Below are 23,524 nucleotides of genomic sequence, written 5' to 3'. Positions count from 1 at the left end.
TACGGGGGGCAGCTGAAGCACCAGATCAGAAATCAGCACATTTGGTTTCAGAACTCACGTCCTCCGCCCTCTATGCAATGAGACAGGCTTCTCAACCTACTCCACACATGGAATTTGTCCAGAATATTTGAGAGTGATATTTCAAAGAGGGCCTGTAATTCACGAATTCTATCCCTCTCACTGTCTCTCTTCCACCTCTTTCCTGCCTGTTGCAAATTCCACCGTGATGCTAAGATCACTCTCGGGGCCCTCGTTTTGTTGTATTCCCTTGGTAAGAGCTCTCGGTAAAAGTCATCTCTCCACCTACATCCTACCTGAACCTCGGGGGCCATAGAACCCACCACGTTCACGGATTTCACTGTAACTTCATCACCACTGACCCCAGGTGGGTCCTGAATGTCATCCGCCCGGCACTCCAATCTCCACTCCACTCACTCCCTCACTGTCCTGGAAAACTATTTCACACCTTCTCCTCAAACCTCCAACACTTTCCTCCACTCGCCCTCCACCAAGGACTTCACTTCCTATTTCACTGAGAAACCCGAAGCGTCAGAATTTCTTCAAACTCCCATGTCCATGTCCACACGTCCATCCACAGCCTCCCTCCAGGACTATGATAAGGGATGGAGCTCTGATGGAGCCGACCCCCGCCCCCAACTGGGCTCTGATGGCTGAAGGCCGTCATCCCCTGCCTTCCACCACTGTCCACTCTCTCCTTCATCAGCAATGACTTTTAGTCTCGAATGGTTCGTTCTCATCAGCAAAGGAATGGCATTTTTTCCCACCTGCTCCATTTTCTGGGCTTCCCTTCCCAACGAAACACAACCCAATGGTCTATACTCGCTGTTTCCAACCCTTTTTAGAAACTTCTCCAATCGGGCGTTCAGCCTTCAACTGCACTCAAGCTGCTCCTGGGCCCTGGCGGCGAATGCTCAGCCATCATCTTATGTGCCCCATGGGCAGCACCGACTCAGGTGAACGTCCCACCGCCCCTTTCCTGAAGCCATCTCTTCCCATAGACGGCACCCTCCCGGACTCGCCTTTCCTCCCCAATGCTCCCTCTCCATCTTCTGGCTGATAGCTCCTCAAGTCAGCAACATCTCAGCACCGGAACTCACTTCTGGAACCTCTTCTCTCCCCCGAGACACATATTCACTCCCTTGATGTTCTATCCAGTCTTATGGCTTCAATACCATCCACGCACTGAAAGCTTCCAAATTCACATGCCCTGCCTAGACTTCTGCCCTGAACCACACTTATCCAACTTCCTCCAGACACCATCCTATCAAGTAAGTGTCTCAAATGCTTATTTCATGTCCACTCAGTCCTTCCTCTTCCTCCCAACCCGCATCACTTCTCCGCCTTTGTGGGAAAGGGGACAGACTCACTTCCGGGATCCACTTATCCACCCCTCTGTGTATAACCTAACTCACACACGGACAGATGTTAGTATCAGATTCCAAGTGTCACCTGCGCCCCAGGGTCCCAGACTCCTGCAGGGACGCAGGAGCAGGGCAGTGCAGACAGGGCTGTCACAACCCCTATTCTAGAACATAACTGACCCCGGTACAGAAATCTACCAACTTTACTACAGGGGGTGGGGGGAGAGGCAAAAACCCCTGGAATGTATTTATAAAACACTATGTGTTGCTTCTTACATTAAACTTCAGTGACCTTCAAAATACTCTCCACTTGCTGCTATACACCTATGGAGATTTTTTTCCCACCACTCAAAACAGTTTTTGAACGTGTCAATTTTGATGCCTTTTAGTGCTTCTGTGGTTTCTTGTTTCACTTTTTCCACACAGGCAAATGTTTCCCTTTGAGGACTTTTTTCATCCAGGAAAACAAAACAAAAAAAAAGTTGCTCGGGATGAGATCAGATGAACAGGGAGGGTGGAGCATGGGGGGTCATGCCGTTTTTTGGTCAGAACACTCAGCACGGTGTGGGCAGGTGTGCTCATAAATCACCCATCATGAAATGGGCGAACACATTGAGTGTTTAAAAAAAAGATTCACTGAACCCACATGCAGCCTCTCACAACACTACCAGCTGGTACACGGATACAGATGGGTTCCTAGAACACACTTAGTGAGGGAAACCTTTACTACAAGGGGCCTGGCCTCCAGAAAACAATTCCAGCCCCCCCCCCCAATATACTTGATCTGAGGTCAGCTCCTGCGCATTGTCCTCTAGCCCCATACGGTGATGGGAAGCTCCTATCCTCTATTTGCCAAGGGAGGTTGGGCTGTGTCCTGTTCCTAGGGCACGTGGAGGAGGCGGCGGGAGGCACTGACGCAAAGGTGTGTAAACACAGTCCCCAATCTCACGAACCCCAGAACCAATAGCATTCTCTGTAGATGCCATGAAGTCAGAGAAGCTCCAGGAAGCTGGCAACGGCATTCTTCCACGAATCTTGGATATGGTGTTATTCTTAGGCATGACACACTGAAGCAAAATGTCAACAGGGCTGCAGAGAATCACTGTGAATCATGTAACAAATACTACCCACGGGCAGCTGGGAGAAGGCCACTAGAAGAGAGCCATAGGCATGTGAGGGACCAAAGGACTCCTGAGGACTCAGGAGGACTCTCAGAAAGCTCCCAGACTACGTGTTGCCTCTTCTGGCCAACAGCCAGGGAAGTCTGTGAAAATCTCTTCCAGCCCAGTGACACAGAGTGTGCCGAGCAGTCCTGACAGATAGCACTGGCACACCTGCAAAGCCGGGGCTACCGCGCGTCTCCAAGAAATGTCCGCATCCGCGTAAGCTTAGCATCACCAAGTGAGAATAGAAGTGGCTCGAGTCACAGAGCCACAGGCGAACAAATGCTGGACTTTAAGAGCAGAGATGAGAGGAAATGCACACAGAGGCTGGAAACCTCTGCACCTAGATATTAGTCCTCATAACACAAACAGCAGATGACACAGACCCAGATGCCAACAGAGAAACAAGACCCAAACCAGGAAAAAGCCTGTTTTTGGAGTCACATCTAGCCTAGGTGATGAGAGTGAGAAGCTCATTCCTGGGCCGCAGCCTCCTCTGGAAGGCAAAGAGCAATGATCTCAGGAAGAACATATTGGCCTGGAGGAGAAACCCCTATCCAGGTTGGGAGAAATACCTGAATTAAACTAGCAAAAATGCAGGAGAGTTTGCAAGTTGAGGGGACCTGTGTTTGGAGAGACAGCCAAAACAGGAAGAAGCCGCCAGCAGAACCACAGACTGCTTTGCATTCTTTCTACCACGAGAGAGAGGGAAGCCAAGAATACAGTTGGAGTTTGACCAAGCAGAGTGGAAGTTCTGGTAGGGACTCCAGGTTGCCATGACAATGGGAACCCTACTGCCCCCTTACAACAATGCATTATAAGGAGAAAAGCCACATGCAATGAAGTTAATAGTAATCAAGGGCAGAGCACCACAAGGTCACGAGAGGCGTTAGGAAGAGTCTGCGCAGTGGACACGGGATGCAGATGCCGAAAAGCATTTCAGTTGCTTGTAAACTGGTTAAACTGAGTCTGCGTGCTTGAGAGAGCTTCCATGCACATCGTAAACCTGAAGGTTCCCCTGCTGGCTTGATGTAACCGACACCAACAAATCTCCCATATTTGCTGCCACCAATGAACAGAAGAGGTGTCAGGCTGGGAACTGGGGGCTCCCCTTTTCCACGAGGCCTCTGTGAGGAAATACAGCAGCTGGATGAACTGGGCTTGCCCAGAGTGGGCAGTGGAAAGCGTGGTCAACGTGGTTACTTTCATATTTTATGTGGTGGTGGTGATGATAATGCACAGTGAGCGATTTCCCTGTACATAGAAACAAATACATATACACGTGTGTTGGTCATTTTTCATTCCATGATGTGCAACCAGTTCTAATATATAAAAAACATTGGTAAAATAACATGTTTTTTGGCAATATTTTGCCATTAACATGTTTTTATAATGGCAATATTTTGCCATTATAAAGTTCTGAGTTAAAATGAAAAGAAGACAAATTCTCAGGTAGTGTTGACATGAACGGCCAGAATCTGCAATTTTCCGCTGAGATCCTAGGTGTCCCCACCTCACACTTCCAACGGGCAAAGCACTCCGAAAAACCTCGTAGGCAGAGCAGACTGTCCTATCAGAGCCATTTGCTATCTCTCCCTGACCCTCTGTCCTGTCCGAGCAGAATGGCTGAATCAGGGTAAATGCAAAGCTTGTATGATGGGGCTTCTCCATGAATGGCCAGCCCTGTGCCCCACACTGTGGGGAGTCCAGTGGGCTGGGCCTGCTCCCCCAGGGGCAGATGCCCCCAACTCCAGAATGTGTGTCCAGCTCCTGTAAGAGGGCACTGCCAAGGTCCCACCTCATACCCCAGTTCCCTGTTCTTTCTCTCTCTCTCCCTCTGAGGGCCCAGACCCAGACCTTGTTCCACTGGCTGAGCACGGGGTGCCTTGTCCCCCCAACTTCTTCCAAATCGAGGCGGAGTCATCCACCTCCTTATGACTATTACCTCTGCCTGTGGGCTCCCAGTTCCACGCCTGGCCCCTAAAGCCAACGCTTTGGAAAGATGTCATATCACAATGGACATGAGGTCATTCTGCCCCTGAACAGCTGGCTACTTATTGGTAACCAGCCCACAACTCAACCAGCTCCTTTAGCCCCAGGGGTAGCAGGAGGCATTCAATAAAATGAAGTTTGACGGTCAGTGGTCTGGCTGGGAGCTCATGCACTGACAGGTTTCAGAGGATCTGCAGCTCGACCTCTTCTCCTCCCTGCTTCCTTGGTGGCACCAGCCTAGAGAGGAGAGCAGGGTCCCTGTCCCTTTGTGTGACCTCCATAGATATGTTGGACAGATAACCAGGGAGAGATGGGAATCTGAGCAGGACCCCGACACTCTTTTTCGCCCTGTTTCCCTAATGCCTGGCACAGTGCTGGAGATATAGTAGATGCTCACTTAAACTATGGTGAATGAATGGAACAAAGGAGCTAATGCAAGTGATGTGTGGCTCTTCAGCTGTGCTCTGCCTGTCCCAGTGCCACCTGGGCCTTGGCTCTGGAGGACCAACAGATCACACCTATATCTTCAAAAGTAACACTTCTCCTTTCAGGCTTCCAATGCATTTATCACATCACTCAGGCGAGTCTACACATATAACTGAAACCCATTACTCCCAAAGCCCTGCAAGTGATGCCTGCCACTGCAGGTCAGTGCTGTAACCGCCAGAGGCGCCTGGCAAAGCTGAGTGACAGGGCCAGTGACAGGACATCCTTCACATTTCCAGTGAGGACTGACTGCTCTCCTCAACCTTGCCTTCCGACAGCTGCCCTCCGCCAGCTGTCTCACCACAACAGGTGAGAATCCCAGAGGGTCCTCAAGGTTTTCCTAGGTCACACATGAGCCCTGGGCTTGCTGCTCCTTGGCACTTCTTCAGGGCCCTCTAGAGCGCTAGCCTAACAGCCTGTGGCTCTTTCCTGCAAGCTCCATCCTGCCTGCCTCAGTCCGGGTGGGGATGACTCCAGGTCAGGAATAGACATTTACGAAGCACCTACTGGTACAGGCTTCACGCCCATCCTGGCTCCTCGGGCACTGCAACCTGGTTGGGTGTTCGCTAAGATATAACACTGCCTTTCCCTCCAGTACAGATTATGTCCAGAGCTCCTTCTACAGGGGCCTCTTTATAAGCTGCACTGCGCCCCACCCTAAACGTTTTATGCAGGTGACACAGAGATCACCTTAGGGAAAAGACCAGTGGTGGGACTGCGGGTGAGAGAAATGATCATTCCGAAGGTATCTGCCTGGGGTGGGCTGGCCGGATGCATAGGAGGGTAGAGACCTTGGCAAGCACCTACTTACAAAAGCAGCCTGCCCAAATGGCTTTGCCCTCCTAGGCTCCTTACACCTCCAGTCACACCCACTCCCGACCGTATCTTACTGCAGGACTGAGACCTGCGCCACAATCTTCATAACTTGTTAAAACCAGACTCTGGGAGGCAGAAGAGACTTCAGCAGTCACCTGCCTAACTTCTGTCCCCATGCAAGAACCCCCTAATGTCCCGACTGGCAGTCAGGCGGTTTTGTCTTGGGCACCAACTGAGAACCTTGCAAACACGTCTTCTCATATGAATCATGAGGGGCCCTTGTAAAAAGCTCGCCAACTCTTCGAAGCGACACAAGAGCAAACCCTGCACAGAAAGGGCCTGGGGATCTGAATTTCCACTGGCTTCCCTAGTGAGTCTCACAATTAAACATCTTTCTTATGTGACTATAATGCAGTCGCTCTTGACAGTGGCTGAATATTAGAACCAGCTAGGAAGCTTTAGGGGGAAAAAAATCAATGACAGGCCTTTACCTCTAGCTATTCCTACTTAATTTGTCTGGAGTGGAGCCCAGGAGGTGTAAATTTTTAAAGCTCCCAGGTGATTCTAATGTGCAGCCAGGGCTGAGAACTACGGTAATATCTCCCCAGACCAATGGTAAGCTCTTGGAAGACAGTAACCAAGAAATATGCACCTCCTGGTACCCCTCACTGAATCCCACCACCACGTCAAACCTGTCACAGAACATACTCTATAACTGCTGGGCTGGTCTGATTTAACTAGCTGTTCACCCATCCAACAGGGGGCATAATTTCCTGTATTAAGAAGCTGTGTACTTCATTTAGCAAGAGGCCAGACAACAGAGGCTATGATTTCCCATGGCTGAGTACACGCATGCACACACTCGCACATCCCCAGCCCTCCCTTTCCCCATGCTAACCAGCCCAAACGATGCCGGAAGCCACATTTCTGCCCTCCTACTTCCGCTCCTTGCTAGCTCTACTCACATTGTACAGCACGGTGGTCCACCCTTCCATGGTGATGCACTGGAAGACAGTCAGCACAGCAAAAAGGATGTTATCGAACTGGGTGATCCCGTCGTTGGGGCCGATCCAGTCCCTGCATTCGTAACCAGCAGGACAGCCCTGCACGCCACACGGGTGAGGGGGGTCGAATCCTTCCAGAATACCTGCATGCACATCCGGAGGGTGGGGGATAAACCACATGGTGCTCAGCACGGGCTGGAAACGACTCCGGGAAGCCACAAGCGTGCAATTCCATTTCCCACAGAAAGATGCGTCCTTCATTGTCTCGGGCTCCCTCCCATCTCTGGCCGCTCTACACCTCCCACTTCGCACACCATGTGTTCAGCTCGGTGTTTCCCAACCTCCCCTGGAAACAGAGCCGCTCCTCCACACGGCCCCGACTTTCCACGGGCCACGGGCTCTACCCTCACCTGCGCACCAGAAATTCACGGAACTGAATCATACAGAAAGGTGTGAGGTGACGGTAGCACCCTACTGATGTTCTAAACCTCACATTGCAGCACAGACCCTGAGTTCTTTCTGGGTCTCTCGGGGACAACCATGAACTACAATCCCTTTGCTGAGTCTTAACTCTCTCTGGTTTTTTTTTCTGGTCTAAATTCACGGTCTTAAATAAGAGATAAAAGTAAAATATAAAAATCTAAGGTAAAAGGTGTCCTTTGAAAATCCTTTACATAAAAAAAAAGATGGTGCCTAATTTGGCTTCTTCAACTTCTCCCCCCATCCCTTTTCCTCCCAGGACCCTCTACATGACTTGCAAAGGACAGATGAGACACAAAGCGGTGAGATTCTGGAGACTGTGCACCGCCCAGTCTCCCGAGCACCCTGCCAGCCAAGCTCATCGCTGCCTCAGTTCCTCCACATGGGGTGGGGGTCACAGCAGGGAGGAAACAAGGTCGTGAGAGGGACCTTGGAGGAAAAAACATCTCACGAATATGAAAGAACCATGTCCTGATGCGGACTCCAAGGTCTCACTGGCCTGTGGGCCAAAGGGACCACCGTACAAGGGTCTTTCCTTGGACAGGTGGTTTCTGACAGGCATCTGCTAGCATTTCTACCATAGGCTGGGGGAGCCGAGACCTCCTATTTGCAATCCTCCAACTGCAAACCGAGGAGATTATCAGCTTTGCAATATCAGAGTCCCATGGGGGTTTAGTCTAGGCCGGTTGGGCCTCGCAAGGCTGCTGACTCGGGAGTCTTTGGTTCTATTTCTAGGGCTGGGGTAGGACACACCTTTCCATCTCCATCTCTAAGGAGTGCCCGGAAATGGCCCCGACCACCCGAGGGGGCAGGCAGCGGAGGCCCGAAGGGAGCGGTGCTCACCTGAATTGTTCATGAAGCACGCGCGGTGCAGCTTCCCACTGTAGAACTCCAAGCCGATGATGGCGAACATCAGGATGGCGAAGAAGAGCAGGAGGCCGATCTGCAGGAGGGGCACCATGGCCTTCATGATGGACTTCAGCACGATCTGCAGGCCTGGGAGGACGCGGGGAGGACACACGGAGCCCCGCTCAGCCCCGTCCCGCAGAGCGGGTGCCCCTTTCCCTCCCCCACCAGGAGGAGGGAGAAAACCCGCTAGTCCCGAAATGATCCTGACAGTGCGCAAAGGGACAGCAGGACGAGTGAACCCGGGCTGCCACCCTGACTTCCCCCAGGGGTCAATCCCTTCCTGCCCCTCACCCTGAGCTCTCACAGGCCTGTTGCCCTTCCTTATTTGTTCCACCAGTGTTGCCTTCCAGGTTCCTCCCAGAGGCTAAACTTGCTCGAATGCACCTGTTTCCTAAAGGGACTCGGTCCTAGCCCTGCCCAGCGGTAAGACCTGTGAGAGCAAGGACAAGTTCATCTTCCCCATCACCCTGTCTCAGGCCCAGCTCTCCCAGCCACTGTTGGGATAGGATTTAGTACAACCAGTATTCATAAAATACCGCATCCTCTGACCCAGAAGTTGTACTTCTAGGATTCTGGCCTAAGAATTAATCAGAGATGTGAATAAGACTGAAGTGAAAAGATGTTTGCCATGGCGTTATTTTTAGTTGAGGGGAAAAGAAACTAGAAATGACCTAAATATTCAGCAATGCAGCAGTGGCTAATAAGTCATGACCCACATAATATACTATGCTACAGATTTTTAAATTATATTTCTGAAGAGTTTTTTTAAAAGATTTTATTTATTTTTAGATAGAGGGGGAGGGAAAGAAAAAGAGAGGGAGAGGAACATCAGTGTGTGGTTGACTCTCAAGTGCCCCCTACTGGGGACCTGGCCCACAACCCAGGCATGTGCCCTGTCTAGGACTCGAATCTGCAAGCCTTTGGTTCACAAGCCAGCGCTCAATCCACTGAACTACACCAGCTAAGGCTATTTCTGAAGAATTTCTAATGTCAGGAAAACCGAATACTTAGGGCAGGATCTAAAACTATATATACAGTGTGATCACAGTTATATTTGAAAATGCACAGGAAAGTATACTGAAATGTTAAAAGTTATTTCTGATAGGATATTGTCTCATGTTTTGTATTTTCCAAAGTTTCTATAAAGATCTTTCATTATCTTTTAAATCTGGGGAAAAAAACCCCTGCTAAATGAAAAATGAAATGTTCTCTCAGGTTGCTGCAGTCACACTATTTAGTACCACTGGGGCTCACTCCCGGAGGGGGGTGCTGTTTCTGTTTATCCAACTTCTCTCAAACCTGGCCCCGGCCGAGGACATATCACAGCGGCTATTGCTGGTAGAGTAGGAAGAAGAAAGATGGTGCTCACTGGGTATCCCGGACACGAGCTTCAGGGGCCTCAGGACACGCACGGCCCGCAGGGTCCTCAGGTCCACGTGTGTGTTGAAGTGGGTTCCCGCCGTGGCCAGGATGCTGTAGATGGAGACACAGAGGGTCAAGGTTACCAGGGTCAGGCTTTCTCCCCTGACCCATGGGGACGTTGGGTTAAAGAAGCATCCGCCTGGAACACAGGCAGAGCTGATGCCAGCTGTGGGTGGGCGCACCTGAGCTGGGGCGAATCAGCTGTGGTTCCACTGGAATTCAATGTAGCCACACGGACTTCAATTTCGCAAAGAAGAAAAATTTATCCTCATAGCAGAATCCTAGTTCCAAATCCTGAGTAAAATACCAGGTCTCTAGCATCTGCCTCATTCCTGTTTCCTACACTCCACTCTGTTTCTTGCAAACCTCTTTCCCCTCTTTCCAACCCACCAAAGCCCTCACATTTTAAAAAATATTTTATTTATTTATTTTTAGAGAAAGGAGAAGAGAGGGAGAAAGGGAGAGAAATGTTGATGGGAGAGAGCAACATCAGTTGGTTGTCTCTCACACGCACCCTGACTGGGAACTGAACCCATAACCCAGACACGTGCCCTGAGTGGGTATCGAACCAGTGACCTTTCTCTCTGCAGGACGATGCTCAACCAACTGAGCCACACTGGTCAGGGCAACACCCCTCACATTTTATATTTCAAAATTTTCTTAGATTCCCATCTCCTATCTTCTTCAGAGAATTTCTCTGGATTCCCTGCAATAAAGGAGGAACTCACTCTTCTCCACCTTGACACTTAGAATTTTAACCAGACAAATCAATCACGTGCTTATAATTAGGATGCTTATAATTAGGGAATAACCTTACTGGTTCCCCCACAGTATTTTTACAATTGTCCAAAATCACTGTGACCCGTGATTGGTTTCTTTGCTTCCATTTTCCCACCTTCCACAGCCATCTCCAGAAACACAAACGCCACACACAAAAAAACCCCAAAATCCACAACAATTCTATTAGATTGTGAACACCAAGTTCCTTGTCTTGAGGAGGCAATTTATTTCATATAATCCCTTGACATTGCAGATACTTTGGAGAGAGACAGACACTTAAGTGTTAATGAAAGGCACAGAAAAAGGCCGAGAGTCAAAAAGAATTGGGTGTAAGTCCAGAGCTGGGTGACTCGAGTCAAGTAGCTGAACTTCCGTGACCCTCATGACCTCAGCTACAGAATGGAGGGGTGGGGGACCAAGGCCCAGGTACAAAAATAAAATGACACAGCATTCAATATCAAGACTGATCTGTAAACAATAATACGCAAAGTAGCCATTACACCTAACACGAACATTAATAAAGTTGCTTTAGCAAGTTTTCTAATGTGAGTCTTCTCTGTGGGACAGTTCCCTGTTCTCCCTCAGAACCACTCCAGGACAACCTCAGCTATCTGCACCTGTGGAGGAATGAGTCATCTGGAAAACTGAGTTATCTATACAGTCAAAGGGTGCCGAAAATACCTAATTATTTTTGGGTAAAACCCCTCTGAAACATTTCAAGTATTGAAGAAGATACTTGAAGTGCTTTCACTACTTGAAAGAGAATGTGAAAAAAAGGTTCATGCCCTATGACTCTAGGAAGCTGACGAGAGTCGGAAGGAACAAAGTACACAGACCTGGGACATCGTAACCCTGAACGGTGACTGTGAAAGAGGCAGCTGCCCAACACCAAAGCAGACCCCTTTATGTGGTGGTACATTTCCTAACAGTGAAAGTACTCCAGAACAGCCCTGGCTGGCGTAGCTCAGTGGATTAACCACGAACGAGCCTGTGAAGCAAGGGTCGCCGGTTCGATTCCCAGTCAGGGCACATGCCTGGGTTGTGGACCAGATTCCCCAGTAGGGAGCGCACGAGAGGCAACCACACGTTGATATTTCTCTCCCACTCTTTCTCCTTCCCTTCCCCTCTCTCTAAAATAAATAAATAAAATATTTTTTTTAAAAAGAAAGTACTCCAGAACAGACTGAAGAACTATCTATTACAAAGTTAACAGGATTCCTACTTGGGTTGAAGAATATTTTCAAGGACTAATAGAAAGTTCTTTGACTTTTACGATTCTGTAATTCTATGCGAATCCAACCTCAAAATAAGAACCAGAAACAAATCCTACTCTCCTACAGAAAGACTCTCAGGAGCAAGGCAAGCTGGCCTAGTCTCCTCCACCTCTTCCAACCCAAACTTCCATGCCCTCACCTGCAAAGGAGGGACTTGGGAGCAGAGTCAGACACCGCCTTTGACTCCATCTTCCAAAGCCAAAGAGTGAAATTAGGGAATGATATAACTCTTAATAAGTAAGAAAAAAACTGAAGAGAAGAGAGATCAGCACCATGTGGTCCTTACCAATTGACAGAGAGACTCTCTGTTTCCTCATCTGTCTCCCCCACGAGATCTGGAACACCCCACATGGAGATAACTGCCTTCCTCATCTCTACGTCTCCACCCCCAGCCCTCAGTCCTGCAGGTAAGAGGTGCGTGAGGGATCACTGAGCGACCAAACTGCACCGATAACAGTAACGAATGTACAGAAATACCACAGAAACCCTGAAACCCAGCAGTGAAAAGAACAGGCAGCACGGCGGAGAGGCTACGCAAACACGCGTCTGTTTGATCATACCGGAGCGGACTGAGAACTGTCCTCGAGTGTTCAGAGTCTAAGGAAGAGGGTCCATCAGATGCAGCCCAAGGCTGCTGCTCTCAAGTGGGTCCACGGCGGGAATCTGCCCACTTCGGGAGGAGAGTTAGAGAAAGAGGGAGGCAGGAGGAGCACTGGGAATTTAAAGGCTTGCCTTCTGGAAAAACCCAAGTGCGGGAGCGCATCCAGCTCAGGACAGCTCTGGGCCTCAGAGGGAGCAGGCCTGGGGCGGCAGGCAAGGGGGAAGTAAATGGTAGTGGAGGGAGACAGACGCAGAAATGAAATAATTATCCTTCACCATGAAGAGTGCCACCAGAGAGTCACAAAGTCCTATGAGAAGGGGAAATACCACGATGACAAACACAGTGCTATCTGCTAGCATTTCTAAATATGTTGCCTCGGGGGGTCCTCAAAAATGTCCTCTAGTACTACTGTCCCCATTTCATGGAAGAGGAAACTGAGGCTCAGAAAAAATGAAACTGCTTATAAACAGCAAGGGCAGGAGTTCAGGTCAGTTCTCTCCTGACACCAAAGCCAGTCCCTCCCTGGTTCTGCCATGATGCCACGGATGTCTTCTCGGCACCGGACGGCTCCCCTGTTCCTCAGTCCAGCGTGTTTCTAAAATAACACCAAGGCCACAGGGTTTGGTCCCCAAGGAAGCCATGAACTTGGTTCCCTTCATTCCAAGGCCACACACCATGACCTCCCACAGACTGGCCACTAATCACCCTCAAGACCAGCAGGGTGGGGAGCTCCACACACCTCTGGTGATGACTGTAGCCATCTCTACATATGCACCTGCGAGGAGACATACGCCCCACGAAATCGGGGCGAGGCCACCGCGGACACTCCAATTCTGAGTTAATAAAGGCCTGAGCTCTCTGCCATCCCGAGAGGCACATGGGTGTGCGCTCTTCAGGCTCAGAGGCTGTGTTTTCCATTTCTTTTGTCCCCATGAGCACAGAGCCTGCTGGAGAGCTCTGTACACAGAGGGGTGGGTGCCTAATGACTACTTCACCCCAAAGCCAAGGGCAGTTGGAGAACAAACAGGAACCTCTAAGCACCACCAGCAAGGGCGCGGTGTTCCCGCACTGTGACTGTTTAAAAGCAGCTTCCTCACAGATGGCCCAGCGCGGCCCTTCCTCGAAGGTTCCTGCTTCTCTCTGTCAGCAGGTAAGAGGAGAACAGAGGCTGATGGCGGGATCCTGAGGGTGTGGTGTGACCATCACTGTAGCGACTGGGCAGGGAGGACGACGACCGTGAGGTTCTGGACAATTACAATCAAAGGGTCTCTCCCCAAGACAGTCCCCCACAGAATCCTTTCACCTGCCGCCCTCTTGACCTTGGGGCTCTGCCCTAGCCGCCTTGCAGTGCCCGGTCTAGCAGTCCCTTCCTCCACAGGCATATACGCTTCTGTGGCTAAAAATACCCCGAAGCATTACACAAACACTGTACTGAAACGATCCACTGTTTATCTGAAATTCAAATGCAACCTGGCATTTCCTGTATCTCCACTTGCTGCACCTGGCAGCTCCACCTCCGTGGTGAGCAGAAACGACCAGGTAAACGGCTTCCCTCTCTGTGCCCTACCCCAGCCCTAAACACGGGGGGGGGGGGGGGGNCCCTCCCTAACCTGGGGGGGGGGGGGGGCAATTCTCTTCCAAGAAGAACCGCAGGCCAGGGCTCTGCTGACTTGGGGCCCAGGATTCCCTCCTGCGCTCCAGGGAAACCGCTTGCCTCCGCCCACGTCAATCCCAGGGGTGAACCTCCTTAGCATTCCAAAGGCAAGTTGTTCCCATCTGTGGGAAAAGGATGATTAACACTAACAAAGAGTGTGAGCTGTTTAACCGGCCCATGTTACGAGGAGGCAGAAAGGCATCTAATTCAAGTTGGTTGGCCAACAGAGTTGAGTCAGGTTAGCATGACCATGGAACATCCACGTGAGTTGCTGCGTCCACGTAACCGTGTGCTACAGATGGCTGGTTTCTTCGCGTCGCTCACTATTTCAGCTTCAGTGAGGTACCAAAGTCTGTTATGTCCTTCCTGTAACCCACGTCTTGGGTTCACCTCTTAACTCTCCAGCTTCCTTTCACCCGCCCCCGCCTTGCCGTCTCTCCCCTGCCTAAGGAATACGATCCAGTCTCCTGAAACCAGAGGACATCCTATCTGCCTGTCTGTGGAAATGGTCTACAATCAAAAGAGACTTGAACTAGGATTCTGAGAAAGTAGGTAAGTGCATGCTCTCATTGGCTGGTTTCAAATACCAGTTCCATCTGTAGCACGAGCTGTCTGGCCTTATGCCAGGGCCTCTCTGAGCTACAGTTTTTTTTTCAATTTGCAAAATGGAGACACTGCCTTCAGAAGAGGGTGAATGTAAGAAACTATTTTCAAATACTTTTTAAAAGATTTTTTATTTATTTATAAGCAAAGAGGAAGGGCTGGAGAAAGAGAGGGAGAGAAACATCGATGTGTGGTTGCCTCTCGCACGCCCCCTACTGGGGACCTGGCCCATAATCCAGGCATGTGCCCTGACTGGGAATCAAACTGGCAACCCTTTGGTTTACAGGCTGCCGCGCAACCCACTAGCCACACCACCTAGGGCTCAAATACTTTTTGACCACAGCCCACAATCGGAAATGTATTTCACACCACAAGCCAGAGTTCTCATACATATATAGTTATATAATGCTATATTTAAAAAATCTGTTTTATTTTTTAATGCTGGCTGCAACCAACTAAATGGGTTTCATGACTCTCTAATGACACTGACCCACAGTTTGAAAAACCCAGCTCTAGAGACCAGCCAATATACTGGCCATGCTCTCTAAGGAGACTGTTTTGAAGAGGAAGCAGCAGACCAGCCTGAACAGCTGCCTTAATAGCACCATGTGACTTCTTTGTGCTTTCCAAGAATGATGAGACCGTTCGCCTTGAAAGATTTTGCCCTTTTCCAAGAACTACAGACATATTCTAGGAGACAGCCTGAGCCCGCCTGTGGTACCTGAAATAGTGACGGTGTCTTGCCCTCCTCTAGAACAGGCTGTCTTAAAGGGATCACACACACCAAGTTCGCAGCTCTCATGAGACAGCTGTTTCTGGTTTGGGGTTTTTTTGGTTGTGTGTGTGTATGTGTGTGTGTATTGGGCTTGCGTCTAAGCTAACTAATGGCCAAAGAAGAACATGGACTTTCTTCTAAACCCACAAACAATAAATAAAATATTTGGTTGAATTTAATATTTGATAGGGTTTTAAAATTACCTAGTTTTTCTCTCTTTTTTTGTCCCTCCAATATTTTTTTAATCCTCACCCAAGGATATACAAGTTATTGATTCTAGAGGGAAAGGAAAAGAGGGAGGAAGAAAGACAGAGAGAGAGAGAGAAAGAAACATCGACGTGAGAGAGAAACATTGATCACTTGCCTCCTATACACGCCCCAATCAGGGATCAAACCCACAACCTAGGTATGTTCCCTGACTACAAATCGAACCCACAACCTTTGGGTGTACAGGACGATGCTTCAAACAACTGAGCCACTTGGCCAAGGCATCTTGCCACTATATTTTTGTTCGCATACCACCAGCCGCCACCTCTTTGGTAACCATAAATAAATAAATACATACATACATAAACAGGCCAGGAAGCCCTAATGTTTCTTAGAAGACTGGGAAGCAGGATAGGTTGAGCTGCCCCTCTCCAATAAGGAGGATGCGTACCCTTTCCAGGACAGAATAAGTGGCTCTGTATAAAGGCAAGGCAACCTTTTCTGGAATTTAAAATTGGGTTTCTATTTAAGTTTCATGAGAATCTTAGTGCATATGAAAAATGGTCTCAAAATATGCCTTTTGAGGAACCAAAAAAAAAAAATCTTGGCCTAAAAATCCCCTTTCTTTTCCCACCAAAGGAAGTTCAGCAATCAGACCACATCACACCAAGGAGGGGAGGGTGTAATGGCCTTTTGAGACCTGGTCTTGGTTGTAGACGTACCGTAGGACATTTGCCAGTACCCCTGGCCTCTACCCACTAGACGCCAAGTAGGAACCCCTCCTCCAAACCCCCTCCCCAGGTTATGACAACAACAAATGTCTCTAGATGTTGTCCAGGGTCCTCTGGGTGGCACCCCTGGTTGAGAACCATGACTGCAGGAGAGGCTCCCATCTAGTAACTCCTTCAAACTGAGCACTGGACTGATTCAAGGCAATGCCCGTGTTTTGCGCCTAGTCCCCGCCTGCTCGGGGAGAAGCGCGCACAGCCTGCTCGGGCAGGAATGAGGAGGTTGCCAGGATGGGCCTCAGCCACAGGTCACAGTTTTGCGGGACAGCCGGCAATAATGAAAATGCTTCTCTATCCTCTTCTTTAAACATCGTTTGGGGTTGCACAAAGCTTAACTCCAACGTATCTCCAAAGAAAGCCTGAATCCAAAAGAAAGGTTTTCCCAAATCACGGGAGAAAAGGAAACGTACAGAGGAGGGGTTTATCTGCTTAACCTCAGTGCAACGGAAATAAAAGTCGAGGTTCTACCGATGGTCCTGGGTGTCTTTCTTTCTTTCTTTTTTTTTTTTTTCATGAGGAAGTCCCTGATTATCACTCAGGCACGGCAAAGAGAAATGCCAAGTGAAGTGCAGAAAGTCTATCACTGTCATTCAGGTCCAGGACTTGGCAACAATAATGATGATGATGGTGATAATGAGAAAAACCTCACTGCTGTCTCAGAGTTTCCACAGCCCTGTTCCATTAGAGAGAAGCCATTATCCCCCATTGCATAAGCTTGAGAATTCAAGCCCAGAGAGAGAAACTGGCTGGCCCAAGGTCACTCAGACAGTAAACGGTCAAGCTGAGACTCAAACCCAGAAATCTAGATGCCAAATTCGAAGCGCTTTCTGCAGCTACAGAAGATAATGGCTAATGGCTAGAGATAGGTCCCAAAGGCACGTCTGTCCGACAAATGTCTTCTCCAGGGCAGCCAAAGCTGCCTCTCTGCAGAGTGTTATGGTGTCCTGTGGTCACAGCCTCATAAGAAGGTTCCCGACACTGTGCTTGAGAGCCGGCCAGGATGGAGAATTGCTGCAGAGGGAAATCCCCCGTTATAAGAACTCGCCAACCCAAATACGTGTTCTTTGAGTTGTTTTGCAACTAGTAGTGAGGGATTTCTGTTCATCTACCACCCACACGCTCTCTCACCCCAGGCCTCCCTCAGGACCAGGAACAAGCATTTGTGAGAAGGCGAGTCAGGGATGGAGCCCAGAGATGGAGGCCAGCACAGAACCAGCTCGTCGCCTACGTGGGGGCCAAGCTGCTAATGTGGGCCTCGTGAGGAGGTGGTGCTGGTGAACCCCAGTATCAGATCAGAGACCAGTTGTAGATCCAACACTGCCCACGCTCAGTGGCCGCCTAGGGTTGGTACCACCAGGTTCTCCTCTTCCTCTGACCACCTCGCTCCACCCGCACCATCCTTTTCACAAGGCAGCGGTCTCCCGTGGCCAGTGAGCAGCTTCAGGGGCAGGGGAGTTGCTGGTTAGATTGAGTTTGGTTGGTTGCTTTGGAAGCAGTGGAGGCGGTGACACGGAAAGGCTTCAGGAGCTGTCACCAACCATGTTTGTCTCTCAAAATAACGCTGGTTATCACAAGAAAGGAAAAGGAAGCTGGCCCTGTGGAGGTGAGAGCAATGAAAGAAGGAAGAAATTCTGCTGGAGCCAGCACCCTGATCCTGCAGTTCCTGAAGCCTGTGCCCTGATCCTGCACTTCCTGAAGCCTGCTGACTTCTTGATATTTCCACAACTTCGTGGTTCCGTGACACACCCCTTCCCTGAAAAGCCCCTCTTTGCTAAAAGCAGTCCAAGTTTGGTTTTGGTTACTCGCCACAGTTCCCTCACCTATTCTGTCTGGACAATACCATCTGGATAAGAAACCAAAGTGGCAGTTCATGCAATTGACATGGCCAGACAAGAGTGAAATAAGATACATGAAAAACAATGAAGAGCTCAGAACCATGCCTCTGGCATGGAGCCAATATACCAATTAGAGAATGTGCAAGCTTTTTTTTTTTAATCCTTACCTAAGGACATTTTTTCACTGCTTTTACAGAGAGAAACGAAGGGAGATAGAGAAACACCAATGAGAGAGAGAAGCATTGATTATAGTGCCCAGGCCAGGTATCACACGTACCCAGACTAGGGACTGAACCTGTAACCTAGGGATGTACCCTGACCAGGAATCGAACCAGCAACCTTTCAGTTATAGGACAACATTCTAATCAACTGAGCCACACTGGCCAGGTAAGCTCTTTCCTTGATGTCACCTTAGCAAGTGGCTAAGATTCTGAAACATTGCTCTCTCTCTCTTCGGAAAGACTGAAAAATTATAGGCACGCAGGATCCTGGAAAGGGCCAGGACCCTCTTCTCAGAACATCAAATGCCCACGTGTGCAGATTAATGGTGGACGGAGGGGTCGCCGAAGGGATGTTTCAAAGCAAGAGGGAAAAAACCCCTAAAAATAAAACTCCGCCTTCTCACGGTGTGTTGGGATAACACAAAAAAACAAATGTCTGGGAAATATCTGGCTGCAAGTATCTATTTGAGTTTATAAAACCTTCTCAAATCAATGCCTCTTTCAGACAGATCACAGATCCATGCATTCTAGAAAAAGTAGATCTGTCCATTGTTCCATTTTGCTAGTTCTGCCTACAGTGTCTCAGAGACTGATTTGTGTGGCAGACACTTGACACCCATCTTTTAGGATGACAGGTATTTAAAAAAAAGCCCAGATAACTTCCCGTACTTGCACAGAAGACAAACCCACAATTACGGTGCATGTTGAAGAAGCAGCTGTGAAGTTGCTCAAAGACACCAACTGCCTACAGAGCGCCTGGATGATCTGGGGCCGTTTCTCAGGGAAAACAAAATGATTTTTACTTTTTAGAGCCATTAAACCAAAACTCATTCTCGTACTTCTGCATTGTACCACATCCCATACCACCTATTTGGAATACCATAAAATACCAGCCATTTTAATAATTAAAGAGAACCGTGCCTATATACAGGAACTCTTTAATTGTTACCCAAATCTACTGGACAGAGATGGGTAAGCAGGCATGAAGTAAGTGGTTTTAATTCTACTTTCATGGTGAATACATAAAATGCTGAGTTGCCGGAGGAATCACGAGGTTACTCTCCCCGCAGAAGAGCTGGGCAGCGTGGACATCTTCTCAGAAAGGAATTTGGAAGAGCGCTTTTTCTTTATTTATAAGGAACAATGGCGTGCGCTTATTAATGACAGAGTCTAGACGAAGGGACGGCTGCCCTTGGAGAAGGGCTGGCACCCAGGGTCCAGTTTAACTTGATGGTCGGGATCTTGCCTTGCAGCTCTGAAGTTATTTTTACCTTGCCAGCTATGCAAATGAGCTCACGGCCTCTGAGCATGAAAGAAACCAGGTTAATATTTTATGAAACTACTGTAAAGCACTGTGCCTGGCACTGAGCTTCACACACTCTAATAACCGACCCTGCATAGATTCGGCCATGGCTAAGGTCTGTGCCCACACAGCATCAAAAGAGGAGGGGGCTAACCACCAACTCACAAAAGAAGACACGCAGAAGGTTTAATGATGGCATGTAAAAAGTCCATAGCATTGGAGTCAAAGAAATTCCAATTAAAACAACACAATAGCCTTTTCAGCTTATCAAACTGCCACCACTAGAAGGACAGGAAATTGTCATGCCATTCTGAAAAGCTACTGGACAATGTGAACACGAGGACATTGAAGATGCTCACTCTCTGTGATGCAGTGGTTTTAGGAATTATTTTAAGTGTGTACTCCAGAACGAGGGCAAAGCTTTACACGCAATGTTTGTTCGCTGTTTTTATAATAGCAAAACGTTTTAAAATCACCCACAAGTATCTAATAAGAGAACAGACAAGCCAACTAAAAAAATGGTCAAAAGAAGCAAACAGACACTTTGCCCAAGAGAGATGTGGATGGCAAACAAGCACATGAAAAGATACACTGTAATTAATCGGTAGGGAGATACAAATCAAAGCCACAATACTTGTTACTACACACCTATCAGAAGAGTAAAATAAAAATCAATGCAACAAAAAGTCTGCCGGTACCAAATGTTGGGAAGACAGTGGAGCAACTGGAAGGAACTCCTGCGTTGCTGGTGGGCATTCAAAATAACCCGGCCACTCTGGAAAACGGTTGGACAGCGTCTTAGAGTTAAAGACACACTGGTCATATGACCCACTGATGACCAGTTACTTTTTCACAGTTCCATTCATAATTGCCCAAACTGGAAACAACCTAAATGCCCCTGAAATGATGAACCAACAAACTGTGATATGCCCACAAGACTGAATACTGGGCAGCAATACGGAGGGAGGTATGTCTCAGTCTGTTCAAGCTGCTGTAACAAAAGCACCATAGACTAGGTAGCTGAAAGAACAGAAAGTTGCTTCTCGCAGTTCGAGAGACTATAAAGTCTAAGGCCCAGTTGCAGGCAGATTTGGTGTCTGGTAAGGGCCTGCTTCCTGGTTCTTAGACTGCCTTCTCACTGTGTCCTTGTCACATGGCAGAAGGGACAGAGGCGTTCTCTGGGCCTCTTCTTTTAAGGGTCCTAATACCATTACTAACCATGTTCTGTCCCAAAGTGCACCTCCAAATATCACCACACTGGGGAGGAAGCCTCCCCACAGCGGGTGTGGGACACCAACGTTCGGTCTATGGCAAAGCACCTGGCACACAGTAAGGCCGCAGTGAATGTCAGGTTGCAGGAAAGAGTGGCCAGATCAACTTCGCCTTGGAAATAATCTTGGAAAATATCAAGCCCAAACTCCCAGTCACTGTATAGTGTTCTTGGGCTAAAATCACCCCATCTTATTCAAACCCTTGCAGGGATGGGCGGCTGCCATCCTGGACCTTGGACTCATACGAAGTAACCCCTCTTAATGGAGCCGCACGACAGTCCGTCAGGTGTTCAAAGACGAGCCTTCTACGGTGCTGGAATTGTTCTCTTTTCCAGCCTCACGTCCTTATTTCTCCTCTCATTTCCCTGTAACTTTTCTTTAAGCCAAACCCCAGTTATTCTGGGCCATTTTATCTGGAACCACTCCTTTCTGTCTCTTTAAAGGCAGGGTCCATTTCAAAAAAGGGTATCAAAACTTGAGTTCCGAAGTCCTGAAACAGGACTGGGTTTCAAAGGAGGAACCGCCTGAATCTTGTCCGGGACCCTAAGCTCCGGTTACAGCAGACGAAGGCGGCTGATTCCTTCCGGCAGCCACTTCCCACTCCTACTGTACCCTGAGTCCTTTCCCCAAAATGCTGCTGAGCCGGCTCTGCCCCCTCCTCTCTTGAGATGGAGAACCATGGATGGTTCTGGACCATGGGGATGGCGTGAGCGGAGCTATGCTTTGTGACGCCGTCCACAGTGGTTGAGAGAGGGGCTGGGGAGAGGAGAGACACCTGGGGCAGGGGTGAGGAGCAGGCTCTGCAGTGCTGCTGGGACAGAATGAGGCGCTGACCTCCACGGCAGGAAGTGGGATGAAAAGGAAGTTCATTATCACTGTCCCCCCAGAATACCCAGCACACTGACAGGGCTGCCTGCTCCTCGTGGCTGTCAGCAGAAGGACTAGGAACATCTGTCAAAAAGCACTGAGCCGGTCACTGCACAGCAAAGGGTGACTGCAGGAAGGGTAGAGTTGCTGGTGTTGTTTTCCAGAGGGGAAGGCAAAGGCTGTGACGAAAAATCAGGAGGTGCCCCCGAGCACCTCACAGAGGCCTCTCGGGCTGTCCCGTCTACAGACCCAACCACACCTGCTGTTAGCACCTTTCCACAACCCTGTCCTTGGAGGACCCTGCTGAAGGCGACAGGGTCACAGGGAGGAGCTGGGCGGGGATGCTGACACCAGCCTCCCCACGACCAGCCCCACCCTCACCAAAGTCCCTTCTCCCAGGGCAGAGGGGGAGGCACCACAGCCCCTGTCCTTGCCCCATGTGACGCTCTGGGCCTGCTGATCTCAGGGTCTCTGACATACTTAGAAGAAAAGAAATGCAAGGCGGGCAGGGACTAAAGAGTCCCTGTGAAGTGTAAGAAAGGCTGTGAACTTGAGAACTCTCTCTGGTTCTGCCTCCAAGCTGTCGGTTTCACACCTCTTTGTAGCAGCGGGGGCAGCCCATGGGCTGGTCTCCACTCTAGTAACCAGCAGTCTGGGCCCCTGGGCCTGGAAGCTTTAGCATTTCCCTCTCTCCATATGACCACAGAGCCTCGGGCTGCCCCTCCCCACCTTGTTCCCACCAGCCCCAGACTGCGGCCTGAGGCCACACCCCTCCAAGCCAAAGCAGTACCAGAGTGGCACTATGTGGGGCCGAGGGCTCTCAAAAGACCAGCGCCCACAGGGCTTCTCTGGGGGGAGCTGTCCAGGGGGGTGAGAGAGCTGCTCCACCTCCTGCCTCCATCTCCCACATGAGCCACCCCCATGAGTAGTCCTTAAGACCTTCCAGGGAGCCTGAATTTCTGCTTCTTATGTATATTTTTGCTTTAGAGGTGGCTATTACGGCAACATGAGGAGGCAGGGGGATCTCTCAGGGATATTATGGAATGAAAATGTATAAGCAGCCCTTGGCCAAGTGGCTCAGTTGGTTGGAGCATTGTCTTGTACACCAAGGGGTTGTGGGTTCAATCCTGGTCAGGGCACATACCTAGGTTGTGGGTGCGAACCCCAGTTGGGGAGCATACAGGAAGCAACTGATTAATGTTTCTTTCTCACATCAATGTCGCTCTCTCAAATCACTAAAAACATATCCTTGGGTGAGGATTTTTTTAAAAATGTACAAGCACACCCTGACAGGCAAACTCTGCATGAACGTATATATACCCCTGCCCCCCCACCCCCCCACCAGGGGGATAAGAGATCCACACGGCAAGACATCCAGCAAGAAGACATCTAGACCACTCTGGTCTCTAACCCCCAGCACCCTTGCGACTGCAGCGTCCTTCACCAGTGCCAGGAGCGGGACACCACGCACACCTACGTCACCCCCAAATCATTTGCTGGTCTAGGCCCATGTTTCCACCAGTCGCGGACACTTCCATTCTCTCTGACGGTGTTTAAAGAGCAAAGGCTGGTGGAGCTTTTCTGATAAACTCTTTCTGGGCATCCTCTTCACAAAGCTTAAGGGCTGCAGTGTATTATTCAGACGGGCAGGGGCCACAGACCCCATGGGAAAGAACCCCCCTCATCTACTC

General features: G+C 49.4%; 1 protein-coding gene across 1 annotated transcript in view; it reads right to left on the bottom strand.

The window, feature by feature from the left end:
• LOC118979254 (voltage-dependent R-type calcium channel subunit alpha-1E-like) overlaps positions 1-12,080 on the bottom strand; it is a 113,167-nt gene extending 101,087 nt beyond the window's left edge. Inside the window, exons 1-4 of the mRNA XM_037035298.1 lie at positions 11,995-12,080; positions 9,602-9,705; positions 8,167-8,319; positions 6,805-6,986 (exon numbers count right to left, since the gene is read on the bottom strand). Of these exons, the coding sequence (XP_036891193.1) occupies positions 6,805-6,986; positions 8,167-8,319; positions 9,602-9,705; positions 11,995-12,080 (525 nt within the window). The remainder of the gene's footprint in view (positions 1-6,804; positions 6,987-8,166; positions 8,320-9,601; positions 9,706-11,994) is intronic.
• Between the last annotated feature and the right edge of the window lie 11,444 nt (positions 12,081-23,524).

This window comes from Sturnira hondurensis, unplaced genomic scaffold (genome assembly GCF_014824575.4).
Source record: "Sturnira hondurensis isolate 20B ecotype Veracruz unplaced genomic scaffold, ASM1482457v3 Scaffold0022215, whole genome shotgun sequence".
Taxonomy (NCBI): Eukaryota; Metazoa; Chordata; class Mammalia; order Chiroptera; family Phyllostomidae; genus Sturnira; species Sturnira hondurensis.
This window is presented reverse-complemented; position numbering and strand designations above follow the sequence as displayed.